This window comes from Antechinus flavipes, chromosome 4, assembly GCF_016432865.1.
Source record: "Antechinus flavipes isolate AdamAnt ecotype Samford, QLD, Australia chromosome 4, AdamAnt_v2, whole genome shotgun sequence".
NCBI lineage: Eukaryota > Metazoa > Chordata > Mammalia > Dasyuromorphia > Dasyuridae > Antechinus > Antechinus flavipes.
This window is the reverse complement of record NC_067401.1, coordinates 321432604-321450774: the sequence shown is the minus strand read 5'-3', so window position 1 is coordinate 321450774 and position 18171 is coordinate 321432604. Positions and strand designations below refer to the sequence as shown.

The following is an 18171-nucleotide window of genomic DNA, read 5'->3' as shown; positions in this document are numbered from 1 at the left end:
ATGAGATAGAGAAATTAGAACATACACTCTAAATGAAACTGTGGAGGGTAAGGAAGTGGAGTATGCATTAGACAATGCCTTGAGAAAATCTTGTTTAAAATGTCAGTATGTTCCTTCTAGCTTCTAGGTTTCTCTGTTACAATCACCAAATAATAGATTTCTGCTGCTCACTTAAGCAAGCACCCACAAATACATGGCCAGAGTAGATCTGTATTGAATTGTTTCAATCAGCAGGCTGAGGAAAAAGCTATGAGTGCCTTCATCCCATGGTATTGAGTTCTGTTTTCTCACTAAGTAATCATGGGTAATGAGGTGTTAAATGAAGAACAGCTTGTTGCTATGAATGAGAACTCAACTAGAACTTCTACCATTCCTGAATGGAAGGGAATTTGGGCTGGTGGTACAAGGGCAAATGTAATGCCTGAGATTATACCTGTTTTTTTAGATCTTTCATGGACTCATGTGGCCCTTCACATTTATTTCACATGACTCGGGTTCTGGATTTGTGCTACAAGCTGGAAAAATGGTTTTGCAGCTTTTCTGGGGTGCTCTAAATCCAGTTCAGCTAGACAAGACAGAGTTGGATGGCAAAGTGACCACCAAAATATTGGCATATTTGAGCCTTTCTTTCTGTATTCTTTTTCTTCTACTTCTCTTTTCATTCATCCAATTCCTTTTTCTCTCTTTTTAGATTCATTGAGCTTGAACCACCAAATTTGGAACAGATTAAGTTCTTAATTCCATCTTCCCTTTGGATCCACCACCATACTGGGGCAGGATGTCCTTGAGTCCCCACCCAAACTATGGCAATAGCTTTCTGGTTTCCCTACCTCATGGTTCATCCTATTCCAAGCTACCCTCCACTCAATTGCCAAAGTGATTTCCATAAAGTCTACAACCTCCCTGTTTGAAGCCCTTCACAGTCTTTCCCTTTCCTATCTTTCCACTCTTCTTAGATTTTATTTGTCTCCCCAAATTTTAGGATCCAGCAAGACTTACCTTCCCCTCACATTCTCCAATGGCCACTCCAATATCTGACATTCTCTTTCTGCTTCCTGGCTACCTTTAAGATTTCAGCTCCTGTATGAATCAAATCTTGTTCCTTCCTTCTACTCTACATATCTTGTATGTATATAATTCTTTGTAGATTGTCTTCTTTATTAGAAATGAATTTTGGAGAGTAGGGTCCATGTTTTTTGCCTTTCCTAATGTCTCCAGTGTTTAGCACAATGTCTGGCACATAGTAAATAATTAATGAATATTTACTGACAGACTGATTGAATCTGTTCAGGGGATTGTTCTCTACCCCCAGCTCTACTTTTTGGACAATCTCATATACTCTTCTTTTCCCTTACTCTTTCATCTCTTACTCTGGTCAAATTAAAGTTCATAGAATCATAACATCATAGAATCAGAGCTAGAAGGAGGCCAATTAGTCTTTCCTACTCATTTTATATATATAGAATGAGGCCCAAGGACACAATTTTAATTTTATTGGATTTCTCCTATACTTGGTTTCTGAAACCTGTTTATATTTGTATATCAAGATTCTATGATTTCCTCATCTTTAACTTGATAGACAACTCTTAAGTAGTCATTTGAAGCCTGAAGAGTTAAGTGAGTTGTCTATGATTATACAGCTAGGAAATCTCTGAATAGGAACCAGAATCTAAGTTTTCTTGACTTAAAAGTCTAAGTACTCGGTGTATTACTTCACATTGTTTCTCATTTTAATAGACATTTAGTAGTTTTCTAAATGGTTTAAAATAGATAGCAAAAAAAAAAAAAAAGAATTGGTGTTATCAGAGAAAAAATGATTGGCTTTTTTAAATCATTTCTTTTTGTATTCAATTTTCTTTCCTTTTTTCATTTTTAAAAGAAATATTCCTTTCATGTTTACAATTCGCAATCTGTGTATGTATATATGTATATAGCTGTTCAGTCATTTTCAGTCATGCCCAACTTATGACCCCATTTGGGGTTTTCTTGGCAAAGATACTGGAGTAGTTTGCCATTTCCTTCTCTAGCTCCTTTTACAGATGAGGAAACTGATTCAGATGGGATTGAGGGGCTTGCACAAAGCCACACAGCTAGTAAATGTCTAAAGCCACATTTGAACTCAGGAAAATGAGTCTTCCTGATTCCAGGACTGGCACTCTATCCACTGTGCCACGTAGATGATATATGTGTGTTTATGTCTATATATCTATGAAATTATGAGAAATTATGTTGGAATAGTGGAAAGAACAGCATTTTAAACCATATGAGAGAGATTGGGTCTATCACTGCTGGGGGAATTGCAGTGTAAAAGAGATCACGATGGGATAAGAGTAGTCCAGAAGATTTCTTAAAGGAAAGAGGTGCTTGGCCTAGACCTTGAAAGAAGCTCAGGATCTTTGATAGATGAAGAGAATAGTAAAGAGAAATTGCTAAATTCCAGAGATACTTTGAATTCAGTGTTGGTAGGATTTGATGACTTATGGGATATAGTAGGAAAAGAAGGTCATAATAAAGAGTTTTTGAGATGAGGGGACTTGGGGGATAAGGAAGCAAGGATCAGCTATCAGTTTGGTGAGGAAACTTGGGCTTACTTCTTACTGATTAATGTTTCAAGTAATAAAAATAATAGCTGGAATTGATATATCACTTTAATGTTTATAGAGAATTTTTACATACATTATGTCTTTTGATCCTTATAACAATCCTATGGGGTTGGTACTATACATATACATACATACACACATGCATATATATGTCTCCATATAATTATTCTATTTTACAGATGTTGAAATTCAGAGAAAGGAACTGATTTGGCCAGGGTCATATAACTAGTAAGTATTGGGAACAGGATTAGAATCCAAGTCTCCTTCTAAATCCGTAATTCTCTATTCTCTCTTGCAACACCAAATACAGATACAGATATTCTGAAGGTAAACAGAGTCTGGGAGAAGTTTAGAATTGCAGGTACCAATTTGGAAGTCACTATTTAAAAAAGGAATTTTTAAAGCTGAAAGAGAAAATAAGTTCTCTGAAGGTAAAAGGAAGAAGATAAAAGAATAAGACAAATGGATCAAATGATGAGAACTTTGGGAAAACTTGAAGTTTTAGTGGAAAGGAAAAAGAAAAGATAACAGGAAAGTTAAAAAAGAATTATAAATTAAAACAAGGGTTCTTAACTTCCAATACTATTTCAATATGATTAATTTCATTTGTAATCCTCTATGCATATATATCTAAAAGAGCAGTTAATGGGGCAGCTAAGTGGCACAGTGGATAGACCAGCCCTGGAATCAGGAGAACCTGCGTTCAAATCTAGTCTCAGACACTTGACATTTAACTAGCTGTGTGACCGTAGGTAAGTCAGTTAACTCCACTGCCTCGCAACACAACAACAACAATAAATAGATAAAAGAGTAATTAGAGAATAGGAGAAGTCTCCAGTAACATAAAGGCGGAGGAAGAAGGAATGATAAACATGTAAAATTCAACAAAGATTGAAAAAGGAGCTGGGGAGAGGAAATTTTCATTGAGAGAGAGGATTTCAATTAACTTTCTAGGGTTAAAGCTTTTTGAAGCCAATTTAGAAAATGAGAGACATAGGAAGATTCAGTTAATATGAGGTAGATACTTATAATCCCTGTCTATCCTACGAAAAGTAGAAGTGGTATGACCATATGCAGAACTGCTTTGTTCTATCTCTATGCCTTTTCCCAGTCGAACCCCTTCCACCACAATATAAATCCATAAAGCCTTGTGGGTTGTAATAGTTGGGCTCATCCAGAAGATGGAAAAATTAGGTAAATTTTTCCCGTTTCATTTTTGTCTTTGTACCTATAGTGCTTAACACATTTCTTGACACACAGAAAGTGCTTAATGCTTGTTGATTGATTACTACCTTCATTGCACCTAACATATATCAAGCATTACCCTATATTATTTTATTGTTCCTGTTCCCAAGCATTATCCTACATTATTTTATTTTTCTAAGTTGTTTCTCATAGAGGGATTATTCCACCCATTAATATATACTTCATGTGTTTTCATTCCTAGACTTATTAGCATCACTTTGAAATTGATTTCTTGAAGATATTTTTGTCCTTTTCAAAACTCTCCCTCCCCAAAGATAAAGTATTTTTTTATTTAAAAACAAACAAACAACTTTTCATTGCAAAATGTTATAAAAAGCAACTGTCTGATTCTTCTGGGACTCCAGAAAGCCGGGCACTTTACCCTTTGCCAGTGGATAAATTGGAGCAGAGAGTGATTTTTCACTTAGCAACAGAGGATTAGACCTGAGGCTCCTGGGTTTCTAGTGTGCTCCTCCTGATGGTTACAGAGATTAACTAGTGAAATGTACAGGGAATCACTGCCCAAAGCAGGGAACAGACCATATGAGTTCACTATACGGTATCTTCCACTGAGGAGAGTTCTCTGTAAAGTCTCCTTTCTGTCTCCTTCTTGATGAATAAATAATGCAGGAATCTATGAAAAAAATTTTCACTCTTGTAGATTATAAGATTGTGTTCCAAGAAAAATAATGTGTTTACTTGAAAAAAAAAATTCATGGCAGCTTGACTGTGTGGTTGTCTTCACATAAAATGTGCAAGCTACCATATTATTATTAAACTGTCCTTCTGTTCTGCCCTATTTTCAAAGTTTCATTGGAATAAATGAGGCAGAAATTTCATTCATTGCAGAGCTGATTTTCAATGATGAAATTGTCAACACTACTTTCGTGTCCCTGTTGCATTTGTGGGATGTTGTGTGCTGGCCATTTGAACAAATCCTGCCTGCCTACTTTGTAACCTCATTTGGAGTTTTCTTGGCAAAGATACTGGAGTGCCTTGGCATTTCTTTCTTGGCTCTTTTGACAGATAACAAAACTGAGGTAAATGCAATTAAGTGATTGCCCAGCATCATCACACAGCTAGTAAATGTCTGAGATCAGATTTGAACTTGGGAAAATGAATCTTCCTGACTCCAGGCCTGATACTCTATCTATTGTCCCACTGAACTGCCCTTAAATAGGTCAGAATATGTATGCAAATAGCTAGAATATAAACCAGAATATATGCTAACAGGTACTAAAAATGTGTTGGGGGACTTTATGAGGACAAACATTCCATATGATTGGGAAAAAGAGAGAACCTTTCCTTATGGAGGGGGTTTAAGGGAAGGCTTTGAAACTGATGGGAAAAGATGACCTTAACAACCTATGGAAATAGTAAGTTGTAGACAGTAAATTTTCATGGGCAATTATCTTTTTTTAAAATTATTCTGTGTTATGGAAATGCTTGTTTTATTCCATAAATTAAAAAACAATACATTAAAAAAAAAAAAACCCTATGAGATAGCATAAGGGAAGAAGAATCAGGGAAATCTAGAGCCACACTGAAGAAGCAGCAAGAAACTTAATTGACTGGAACATAGTACATTTAGGGGAATAGGAGGGGACAACTCTAGAAAGTTGACTTGGATCTCAATCATGTAGGGTCTGCGATACCAAATGAAGATGTTTGAACTTTATTGGTATAATGAAAAAAAAAAAAAATCACTGGGTCTAAGTGTGTAGTGGACTGATATAGACTGAAAGCAGTTCTGGTTCTCTTGGTTAAATAACTTATTTGTAATATGAAGGTAGTCCTACAACATACTCCTAAAGAGGAAAAGAAAGTTCAAAAATGTGCTCTTGCCACTGCCCCAGTATATGATCCTGGCCTGTTTTTACATAGGATCCCATTGTAACCATTATCAAGGTAGCAAATCAGAACACTGGCCCATCTGATTTAAACCCTCCAAGACCTAAGATTGTTCTTCCACAGAGCTACTGGAGCAACTGTTTTGATAGAATTGATAATTCCTTTATTTGAATCAGCTGATTGTTTTGATTGTGTGCAGAGGCAGGATTTCACAGCTGATGGAAATACAGTCTTCATAGCCAGGGATGGAAGGAAAGATGGTGAATCTTATTAGAAAAACTATGACAAAGACAAATTTTCAATAAGTTATAGTAACTTCAATAAGTTAGACAACTAAGCAATCTTAATTATAGAGGCACATTCATTCCCAAGCATCTGGGTATTTGTAACAGCAGTTTTTATATTTAAATAAGAGTTCCCAACATTATTTTCTTCAAGTGTGTAAGCAAGAGTTAGAGAAAAAGAGGGAGAAAAAGAAAATGGGAGAAATGCACACATAGAGAATGGGAGAGACAGACAGACAGACTAAACATACACCATAGACTGACAGAATCAGAAAAATTTGAGGCACATGAAGAATGAAGAGACATAGAAACAGTAGAGTGAAAGAAAGAGGAGAGAGATGAGAGACCAAGAAGATGGAAACTACAAAGTTGCTTATTTGCGTGTATCTTTTCTTCAACCCTTTAATCTCAGATAGAACAATGATGGAATAAAGTATTCAGCTAGCCAGGAAGTAACTGAAGATTTCATGTACTCAGGAAGTTGCATTGAGAATCATGGGGATATATAATATGGACTTAGCCTTTTTGTTTCCTCTAGAAGAGATGTTGGACAATGTTCATAGAAATAATATTAGAAAATTCCTTGAAGGAGTTTAAAGGTTAAAAAGGATGTTTCCATTTCTAGGCATAATAGTCTAGAGTTTAGAAGCTTTGTAGAATTTATTCTACAAACTACAAAGTAAATTATAGTTTATTTGTTGTCATTTGGCTCTCAAACAATGAGATAATCTGAACTCTCCCCAAAATAACAAATTATTATTTCTAATAAAATTATGTCAGCATAATGTAATAATTCCAGTTTTGTTCAGGCTTCCTAAGATGGGACCTTAAATAATTTTAAAAGCTTTGACAAAATGATGTCAAACTAATAATTCATTGTATGATCTTCAAAACATGGCGACCCAAAATGTCATTAAAAATCTAACTCTATGTGCAAGTTGAATAGTCAGCTACCTTTTCCCTTTCTATCCGACACAGTGATTGATAGTCTTATCTTGTAAGTTATTCCTTGTGATTACAGTATTGTCTCAAGAAGGCCCTTTTAAAAATGTAAATAACAATATAACATATTTTCCATTATTTTATTAATATAGACTCAATTTTCAGTTAAAAAGAGAGAAACCAGTCCCAACAGTGAAGGTATCAGATTCATAAACAGATTTATAGAGTATCATGTTAAATCCAATAACTGCATGAATGAATGGATGAAATGCCTCAGCAAACAGGAGGAAGAGCAGGAAGTAAGCTTAGGTGGGGCACTGCAGAGGGGACCCTAAGTAGATCCAGAACCTGATTCTACTGCTTGTTAAAGTTTGAAAATTGAACATCCCCTTCAGAGCCACTGATAAAAATACTTGGAAACTGAATTCTGTCTAGTTTTTTAGATTCTTCACTGTAACCCACATGAATTGACTCATTTCTTTCCACCACCACCATCGCAAAAGAAAAAATACACAGAGAGAGCAAAATTTTCTGGCATTAATACAAGTGCATTTATAAAAAGTAACAACAGCATTTGTCCCTCATTTCACCTTATGCATGTTGTGACCTAAGAAGTTATCGGGCATCATAAGAATGTCCTATGGAAGAAATACCTTAGTGTAAATAAAAGAACACACAAATGCATCTTTTTCTGCTTTGCAGTTTTGGTGGGGCTAACCATCCCTGCATACAGAACATAGGGAGGGCAAAAGAGAAGAAAGCAGTGGTCTGAAGCTAAAAATTTATTAGTAGATATCCACTTCTTCTGTGGTATTACCGAGTATCCAATCAGGGACAAGAAATTGTAAGAATTAAATAAACATAAGTTCTGGAGGCTGATTGCACAATCTGGTGATATAAAAAAAATTGAAAATGATCCTATAAAATTTAGTCCTTGGAAAAGAAAGCCTGTGAGCCACTGATAGAAAATTAAACTTGGGCTACAGAAGCATGCCAATGATCTTTCTGCTTTTATTTTTATTTTATTTGAATGACTCAAAATATCTATGGTACAAGATCATAGAAACATTTAAAGATAGTTTGGACTTTTAAAAAAAGTTTTCTTGTTATGAACATCTATCAGTGAGTATTCTGACCTAGAAAAGCATTCTGGTAAGTCCAAAAAACATTTCTCCTAACCTACATGATTTATAGGACACAACTGAGATGAGCATAGTGATCTGGCCAAATGAATCCAATTACAGTAAAATTCCAGTAGGCCAGAATCCAACTAACTAGAATACTCAATTAATTGAATTCCCCCATTTCTGCACTTGCTTTGTGAGTGAGAGAAATAAATGGCCCAAACTAAGTCAATAGTGGGGCTTTATTTAAACAAAAACACTTTGTATTTGATAAAGAGACTGGGATAGTAAGTAGAATGATGTAGTGAGGGAAATACTGAATTTGATGTCACAGGACTTGTGTTTGAATCCTGACAATGCTATTTTACTACCTGTGTAATTGTGGCAAAGAATTTTTTCTACTCTTTTGTTATCAGCAAAAATGGGAAATAAGGGAGGAGAAAATTGGAAATGCTTTCAATCCTATAATCCTTTAACTTTCTGTCTTCCCCTATGTCTTCTATAGTTATAGTATTAAATAGCAATCATTCTGATTTGTGGCACTGAGGCATTTATGGATCCTACTCTTTAGATAAAGATTAAATATTTTGTCCTAATATGACAAGTGTGTTTAAAAGTACACTTGATGAGGAGGATGTCAAAGCTATACTTATTTTTATCTCATTCTTTCCTCTCTTTTCTGAAACCAATAGAGAAACAGGCTGTCATTTAACCAGCTAGGAATTATAATCTATGTTTTGGCTACCAGCCAATGGTGGCCAGGCTACCAGCTGGCTGGAGAAGGCATTTTGTTTTTATATAAAAGCTTTCCCAATAGAAGCATTATATACCACTGCTTCCAAAGGATACTTAGGCTATCCCATTCTCCCACTGCACTGAGCTCTTTCAGGGTGGGAGATGCTGGCCCTGGGCTCTTAAATAAATCTAGAACTATGACCTATAATATGTTTTTTTTTAATTAATAAAATGGAAATACTACCCTTTTCTTTTTTGAGTTATCCCTGTGCCTCTCTGTCTTTGGGAAGATCACACCCTGCCTCTTGACCTCTTGGGTAGTAGCCTTATGTTCAGTCTTGATCTCAAACCTCAAGAGGAAGAGTTATAAACCTATCTACAAATTTACTTTACTTTTTATCCAAGGCAAGGGATGAAATTAATGTATTTCATAAAGATCTTTTGGAAAGGGATTTCTAATTAGAATACAAACATCATAATGCAGTGGAAAGAGTGCTAGGATCTAGCTTTGAGTCCCTGATCTACCTCCTCCTTCCTTTGTGATTTTGGACAAGAAGCTTTATCTTTGAAGGACTTTGTTTCTTACCTGTAAAAGGGAGGATTAAATGACTAAGTCCCCTTCAAATTTTATGACTATGATCCCCAACCTACCTAGGCTTCTACCCCCCACCAAAAGATCCAGAATGTCACACTCTGTAATTATTCTGTAAAGTAAAAGTTTTATTGTACATTTTTCAGGCAGTGGCTACTTATAGAACTTGAAATGTTTGTAATTGAAGTTCTCTACATTTTTGTGTATTGTCTGAATTTTATTGTCCTCTGTTTACTTTTTAAATTTGAATTTTTATTTAGTAATAATCTTTATTTTCAAAATTTTTATTTTATTTATTTTATTTGTAATTTGTGGAATAAAATAAGCATTTTCATAACATAGAATAAAGAAAAAAGGATTGCTCATGAATTTTAAAATCTATTATAATGTATAAGATCTATATATATATATACACACACACATATATATTTATATATGTTTTTGTTTAATGAAGTCTTTTTATAAGGTTAATCAGGAAAATAAGGGGAAAGGTGTTTTTTTTTTTTTAGCCTCAAAATAGAAATAGTACTTCCAAATACAGTAAACTCACAATTTTATTAGGGATTGTTACTACCTGGTGAGCTCCATGAGTCAAGGACAATTTCTTATCACAAACTGACTTTTCCCTCTGCAGCTATCACAGAACTCTGTACACAATTACTGTTTAAATAATTGGATTATTGAATTTGTTGACTTTATAGTTGGAGGGTTATCTAGGCCAGAATTGTTGGTTAGGGAGCTCCAGAGTTGACAGCTAACAACACTGTTCAAATAAATTTTGATATTGTCTACACTTTTTAGCTTTCCTTCTAATGCAGTGGCATACATAAATGGAAGTTTCCTAATTTTATTAGCATCATTCTTAACTCTTTCTTGCCTTCCTAAATATGTGCAGGATGATCTTTGTTGTTTTTGTTCAGTCTGTAATTACATCAGTAATGTCTGATTTTTTTTGTAACCGCATATGGGGTTTTCTTCACAAAGACAAGATGAGGAAACTGAGACAAATAGGGTTATGTGACTTGCCCAGAGTTACACATCTAGTAAGTGTGTAAGACTGGATTTAAACTCACAAAGAGGAATTTTCTTGACTCCAGGCTCAGAGCTCTATTCACCTAGCTCAGAGTGACCTTTAGCCTTTGGTCAGCTGCTTAAGTGTTAATTTTCATCTGCTTAAGTCAATCAGTTTGAGAACTTATTAGCAGTTGGGGCAAACTATTAGCAAATATATGATGTTAAGGTAAATGTTTGAAGACAGTATTATACTTAGATTTTATGATCTATGCTGACCTTATTCCACATTACAATTTTTAGGCAATTCACAATTTAGATTGTATGCCAGTCTGAATTCTATCTGAAAGGGCAAGAATCATAGTACCATATATGTGGCACAGAAAGGGATCTTTGAAGGGATTGAGTCCACCCATTGTCATTTGGTGGATGAGGAAATTGAAATTAAGTGACTTGCCCAGGATTCCATGATTAATAAGAATCTAAGGCAGAATTTAAACTTAGTTATTTCTGATTCTAAGCCTGGCACTCTATCCCTTTTGCCATCTAGAAGATTGGAGTCCTATATAGTCTATAAATTTAATAACTTAGAGAAATTATGTTAAAGATAAGGATTTAATTTAAAAAATTAAGAAGTTAGGCTTTGATCTGTGGAACAAAAGAGGGATTTGAGACCAGATGGTAACAATCAAGATCAGTTAATCAATAAATATTTCTTAGCTGAACATTACCTGTTGCTGTCCTAGGTGCTGGAGAAAATATGAAAAAAAAAATTGGTAATAGTCTGCTTTAAAGGAACTTGCAATAAATCATAGGGAAACAACATGGTATATATAAAATGAATATAGGTTAATTGAGTACATTAGCAGGTGGGATTAGGGAAGGCATTATGTAGAAATAATGCTTGAGCTGATTCTTGAAATAAGGGATTCTTCAAGATGGAGGTGACAAGGGAGTGCATTCTAGGCATAAGCATTGGCTAGGATAAAGATACAGAAATGGGAAGTGAATGTGTGAGGAATGAAAAGGTTAGTTTGTCTGAATCATAAAGGGGAGTGTTGTATAATGAGGCTAAAAATTAGGTCAGGATCAGGTGGTGAAAAGGCCCTTAAGAGTCAAATAGAATTTATCTTTTATGTCAGTCAGTGAGCACTTATTAAGCACACTATTAAGTGTGTTGTATTAGAGGCAAAAGGGAGTCTTTGGAATTTATTGACTAGGAAACTGACATAGTTCTGTGAGTAAGGAAAATCACTTTTGCAGTTATATCAAAGATGAATTAGAGTTGGGGAGAGACCTTAGGCAAGAAGGACTAATCGGTAGGCTATTGCAGTAGGTGATGAGGTTGTAAACACTATGGTTGTGAATTTATGAGACTAGAAGAATGGGTGATGCCTCTATAGAGGCATTTTGGCAGAGGAATGGGTTTAAGAATTATAATATAGACATACTGAGTTTGAAATGTCCACATGACATGCTTTTTTTTTTCTGGCAAAAAGTTAGATCCTTTTAATGTCTCCTAAGACAGTCAGCTAAAGCAGAAACCATGAGAAAACATCTAACATTTTTCTTTACAGCAAAAAAAAAAAAAAAAAAGGAGGGGTGTATAAAAATGAAACAAAAAAATCACTGTAGATATTTGTAGGGAGAAATGGTTTTATACATGGGATATAATGTTATAAACACAAGATAAATCATGAATAAAAAGGTAAATGCCTAAATCTCTCACTTGTTTTTACAAAGCATTTACATGGAACATCCATCCAGTCAAAACCAACATGCTTTCTCTTTTGAAATGTCATCCTAATTTGTTCAAGAAGACCTGGCCAATTTGTCCTGGGATGTTCTTAGAAGTTTCTGTCAATGATCAGCTGACAGGAGAACCCCCCCAGACTATGTTCAAACAGCAGGGGAAAAGAGAATGTTTTCCTTCTTTATGGTGTGTTGTTTCCTCCTCTATCTAAGCAGAAACTACTTTGACCTTCAAAGTTTCTGCAGCCTCTGTTGCTGCAGCCCCCTGGCTTCCTCTACTGCTTCTTTTTTTTTTGTTTGTTTAATAGCTTTTTATTTACAAATTATATGTATGGGTAATTTTACAGCATTGACAATTGCCAAACCTTTTGTTCCAATTTTTCCCCTCCTTCCCCCCACTCCCTCCCCTAGATGGCAGGATGACCAGTAGATGTTAAATATATTAAAATATAAATTAGATATACAATAAGTATACATGACCAAGCCGTTATTTTGCTGTAAAAAAAGAATCGGACTCTGAAATATTGTACAATTAGCCTGTGAAGGAAATCCAAAATGCAGGCAGGCAAAAATAGAGGGATTGGGAATTCAATGTAGTGGTTCATAGTCATCTCCCAGAATTCTTCCGCTGAGTGTAGCTGGTTCAGTTCATTACTGCTCTATTGGAACTGATTTGGTTCATCTCATTGCTGAAGATGGCCAGGTCTATCAAAATTGATCATCATATAGTATTGTTGTTGTAGTATATAATGATCTCCTAGCCCTGCTCGTTTCACTCAGCATCAGTTCATGTAAGTCTCTCCTTTGGTCATTTCTTACCAAACAATAATATTCCATAATATTCATATACCACAATTTTTTCAGCCATTCTCCAGTTGTTGGGCATCTAATCAGTTTCCAATTTCTGGCCACTACAAACAGGGCTGCCACAAACATTCATGCACATACAGATCCCTTTCCCTTCTTTATGATCTCTTTGGAATATAAGCCCATCTACTGCTTCTTTAGCCACTGAAGTCACCATGGCTGCCATTGGGTTTGGCTCAGTCCAGAGTTTTGTTTCCATCAGTCTCCCCATCTTCCAAAGTCCCTTTTCATAGTTTTAGCATATTCTTATGAATTGAAGTCCGCAAAACCAAACTCTAGATAACCTTGCCTCCTGGCACCAAAAGGGCTATAAAATTAATCTTTCAGTGTTTTTCCTGTGGTGTCTTTTACTAACAAAGTTTTGTAGAACTGGCTTCTTGGTGCTGCATTAGTTCTCTTTAGGCTCTTTTCCAGCCTGATTGCTCTGCCTTCAATTTCTATCTTGATACAAGAATTTCAGCTTCCTTTGAGTGCCTTTGACAAAGGCCAGTTCAGTGAATGTACCCTCCTTTACTTTAGCCATGGTTGTTCCAGAACAAGCTGATTGGCATCTCCTTCTCAAACACCTTTTGTAGATTTTCTTCAGCGGTGCTGCAGTTATTCAGCACCAGAATCTTTGAGTTTGCTGAGTTGCTGTTACTTCCTACTTCAGAAATTATTCTTCCCACCTCTCAGATTCACTTGTCTTTGAATTTTTTCCATCATGTAGTTCAGAATGAGTGCCTAACTATCAATCTCAGTACCTAGTTTCTCTTCCATGGCCTTGTCCACATACGCTTTTGTCTTAAATTCAATGTAGGTGATTCCTTGGCAAACCATCACATCTATATACATTTCCTTCTGACTTATTTTATAAGGCAGATTCTTGACAAACATTCTTGCCTCTCATTTGTTTTCTTTTCCACTTTCATAACCAAGGACTTTGGAGCCATTTCCACATATTCAGCTGGTTCAAATTCTGTTGGCCAAAAGTACCAATTTAGATGTCCACAATTCTCTATTTTTTAGGAAGGTAGGCAAAGAAGTCCATTGTGCCAGTTTTCTGCAGTGGCTTTGTTGAAGTTCAGATTATCGATGAAAAGGGTGATATTGTAGATACTTCAGCTTCCAGTTTCTGTTTCTTGGCTTTGAGAGCTTTCTGTTTGCGCATTTCCTTTTCTCTAGTGTATCTCTGATGGGCACTTTCTCATCTTCCTACTTATCTTCTGTCATCATCTTCCTTCTCTGATTTCTGGACTTTCCCAGATTTCACAAAAGTAACCTTTTTTTCAGGAAAGTATGGTATCTGTAGCTTCTTCTTTATATTTATCCTCATCTTCATTGTCATCACTGTCATCTTCACTTCATTTTTTTCTTCCTCAACCTCAGAGTCTTGTTTGACTGGAGCTGCTGACATTTTTGTGGCTTTGTATGGTTCAAATTCTTCATCTTCATCTTCACTGTCATCTTATTTAATTCATTGCCCTCTTTCTTGGCATTCTTCCCATTTTTAATCAAGGTGGCTGCTGCTTTAGATGGAATGGCTTCCTTCCTGCCTGGAATAATGGCAGCTTTGGCTGGGATCACCACTTTCTTGGAAGGTGTGATGGCAATATGGCTCTTTTGTCTAGTGACACCTATCTACAAATGTGGTGAAAATGGAGGAGAAATATAGGATTATAATTGAGGGAATGATGGTCTCAGGAAGATTTTTGTAAAGATGGAAGAAATATAAGTTTGTCTGTATTCGGTCAGAAAGGAAACATTATTTTGATAAAAGAGAGAATATGATTAAAGGATAATGTACTGGAAAAGAAAGGAAGGGATGGGATCAAGAACCCAGGTAAAAGGGTTGGCCTTAGCCAAGAGAAAGTCATTTAGTTATTGGTCAATAAGCCTTTTTAAAAATATTTTTAATGTGCCAGCCATCATATAAATACTGGAGATACAAAAAGAGACAAAAGATAGTCCCTGCCCTCAAAGAGCTTACAATCTAATAGGAGAATTCAAGAAGCAAATATTTACAAACTATATACTGACCACATACAAACTATATAGACTTTTGGAAGGTTTGAAGAGAGAAGGTGTATAATGGTTTCTGTGGGCAGTGGAATGGTAAATCAGTTAGAAAGAAATTAGAATCTTCCTAGAGTGAGGGCCCAATTAGAGTAAGGTAACAATAATGTCACATGGTTGCCAAGTGAAACAGAGGGAAAGCATGTGTTTTCCTGAAGAAAAGTAAAATAAAACAAAACCCTCACTTTCCTTTCTGAAGATACATTGCATCTACAGAGTCATTGTGTAATTATTTGAGATAGCAGGGTATTAATTTGAACAAAACTCTCAAATAATAATGTTTTTATAGTAAGGGATTAAACCTGTCTCCTTTTTGTCTTTTTATCTTTGTAGCATCTGAAAACTCCCAAGTGCAAGATAAGAAGTCTCCTGCACCTGGCCGCCCCACCTCTGCTGCTCTAGGACAAAATCGTAATGTACCAGGAAACAAACCAGGTAAGTCAATCCAGAGATTGATGCCAAAATTCCATTGAATAGTCCACAACACTAGGGACTAGACAGGGAGATATCGTCTGAACTGGGGGCGATGGGTCTGTGAAAATAAATTTTCACAGGGGTAAAGGGTTAAAGAAAAATCAACTTCCCAAAGACAAGATGGGAAGTATATTATAGCTAGACCACCATTCACAAGGGAAAAAAAGATCCACAGATCAGCAGTCCACAAACTTCATTTGAATAAATAGTATGAAATAGCAGTCAAAAAAGCAATGCTAATTTTGGCTGCAATGGGAAGCAGTTCCAAAATAGAGAAGATGAAGGCCCCATTTTAATCTGCTCTTTCCAGTTCTGAACACCACATTTTATGAAAGATATTTATAACTTTGAGGGTGCCTGTTGGCAGTTAGGATTATGAGACCATGGCACCATCTATATGAAGATCACAAGACATTTAGCATAAAGAAGAGATAATTTGGGGGGGAATTTGATAACATAACCTAGTAATTAGAAGACTGTCATGGAAGAAGGTTTAGATTTGTTCTGCTTATCATTTGGAAGTGGAACTATGACTAATGGGTTGGGATTGCTAAGAGGCAGATCTTGGTTCAATATAAGGAAAATCTTTCTAAAAATTGCATCTATCAAAAATGGAATTGCTGCTTTGTGGGGAGTGGGTTCCCCTCATTAGAGATTATCAGTGGTAGACTGATTAGCTATGTGTATTTGTTGTTCAATTGTATCCAACTCTTTGTGACCCCGTTTGAGGTTTTCTTAGAGATACTGGAGTGGTTTGCCATTTCTTTCTCTAGCTTATTTGACAGGTAAGAAACTGAGGCAAATAGCAAAATGACTTGCCTAGGGTCACCCAGCTAGAAAGTGTGTGAGGTTTGATTTGAACTCACAAAGATCCATCTTCCTGACTTCAGGCTTAGTACTATATCTACTGGGTCATAAGTACAAGTGGAAAAAAGTGCATAATTGCTGCACTTACTAAATGATGATCGTTGTTTTTGATTCCATCTACTAATTATGCAAAGATTTTTATTGAAATTAATTGGTACATTTCATTCTTCTCTGATGTCAATTAGATGTTCTTGCAAACTATTCACAGGTTTCTGTATCATATTTTAAACAAATAGACCAAATAAGATAGCATATGTAGAGAGCAGCTAGGTGGCACAGTGGATAGAACACCAATGCTGAAGTCAAGAGGACCTGAGTCCAAATCTGGCCTTAGACACTTAATACTTCCTAGCTAAGTCACTTAACTCCAATTGCCTCAGCAAAAAAAAAAAAAAAAAAAATAGTATATGTAAAGCATTTCACAAACCTTAAAATGCCATGTAAATGTTGTCATTGCTAAAAATTACAATAATAAATAGGTTCAAAATCTATTTTCATTTGGAAGCTTTTAAAGCAAGTTAAAAGATTCTGTTTGTAAGATTTCTTTTTAAGGACACATATAAAAATTTTTATAGTTGACGTAGTTATATCATTTTTAGCAATCCCAAAAGAAGAGAATAAATTTCTAAGAGGAGAGGACAGTATCATTTGCTGCAGAGCAGCAAAGAAAAATGAAGATTGATAACATATCTGATGAAACAACAACTCATAATGTGGAAAAGAATAGTTTTAGCCAAGTGCAGAATCAAAGATAGCAAATAGAGCAAACACATAGAAGACTAGAAAGCTGTGGTGCCCTTCATGGTGTCCTAGGAAAAAGTCTGAAGAGGCTCATTAAAACTAGGGTTTGGAGAGGGGGAAAATAATACAAATGAGATCTGCAGCGCAGATCACAATTCATCCATGTCTGCTCATCCTGTGTGGTATATTTTGTCTCACCAAAACTGAAAAGAGAAGAGAGACAAGCTCTTACTCATCAACCATTGCCCCAGAGTTCAGAACATCGCTTTCCAGTGAAGTAATGTGGGGTGCAAAGTATGATTCCTCTGTAGCAGGGAGAGAGAATTTTCCTTTGAGGGTCCAGAGATTATGGTTTAGTTTATAATCATTTTAAGGAGCTCAATTCCAATATCAAAAGGGAGCAGTTCAGAGTTTGTATGTCCACAACCAGCTGTGGGATAGGGCATGGGTAGGAGAATGTTGTTTAGTAATGCACAAATAGAGAGAACAGAGTTCTGTTGATGACAAATAAATAAAAAGTGGCCACTCTTTCTTTTTTCTGGTTGGTTAATCCTTGAACTCATATCCCAATTGGGGGTCATTCATATTGGAGTTTGTCAGGTTCCTACTTTGGATATCATACTCCAAAACCAATACAACTATTTCTCTCTCCTACTCAATTGAATTTTTCTTAATTAGTCCTTGTCTTATTTTCACATCATGAATTACAAATCAAATTTGAGAATGAATTTCATGCTTCTTGACCTGCTTAGTAGTATTTATCTTGAACAGTGGTTGCACTTAAGGCCAAATTGCTAGTAATGGCTCTGCCTCCACCCTAATATTCAGTTAAAAGCAACATAATATAGATTTAGATATAGCTGATAAATGGATATAATGCTTAAAATTTGATATGGATATAACTCATTTTTATTTACATTACTTTGCTCAATATTTCATTAATGCCCATCTCTTTTATGATCTTTTCTGAAATCATTTTAAAGCATTTTTACATTTAGTAAATTGCAAGGGAGATTATGCGCTTCTCC

At 35.6% G+C, this 18171-nt stretch overlaps 1 protein-coding gene across 3 annotated transcripts in view; it reads left to right on the top strand.

Moving 5' to 3' along the window:
* The window catches only part of MAP7 (microtubule associated protein 7), a 229801-nt gene that overhangs the window by 134210 nt on the left and 77420 nt on the right, over nt 1–18171 (top strand). For all 3 annotated transcript variants that reach the window (XM_051997827.1, XM_051997829.1, XM_051997828.1), the window contains exon 2: nt 15395–15496. In XM_051997827.1, coding sequence (XP_051853787.1) covers nt 15395–15496 — 102 coding nt within the window. The remainder of the gene's footprint in view (nt 1–15394; nt 15497–18171) is intronic.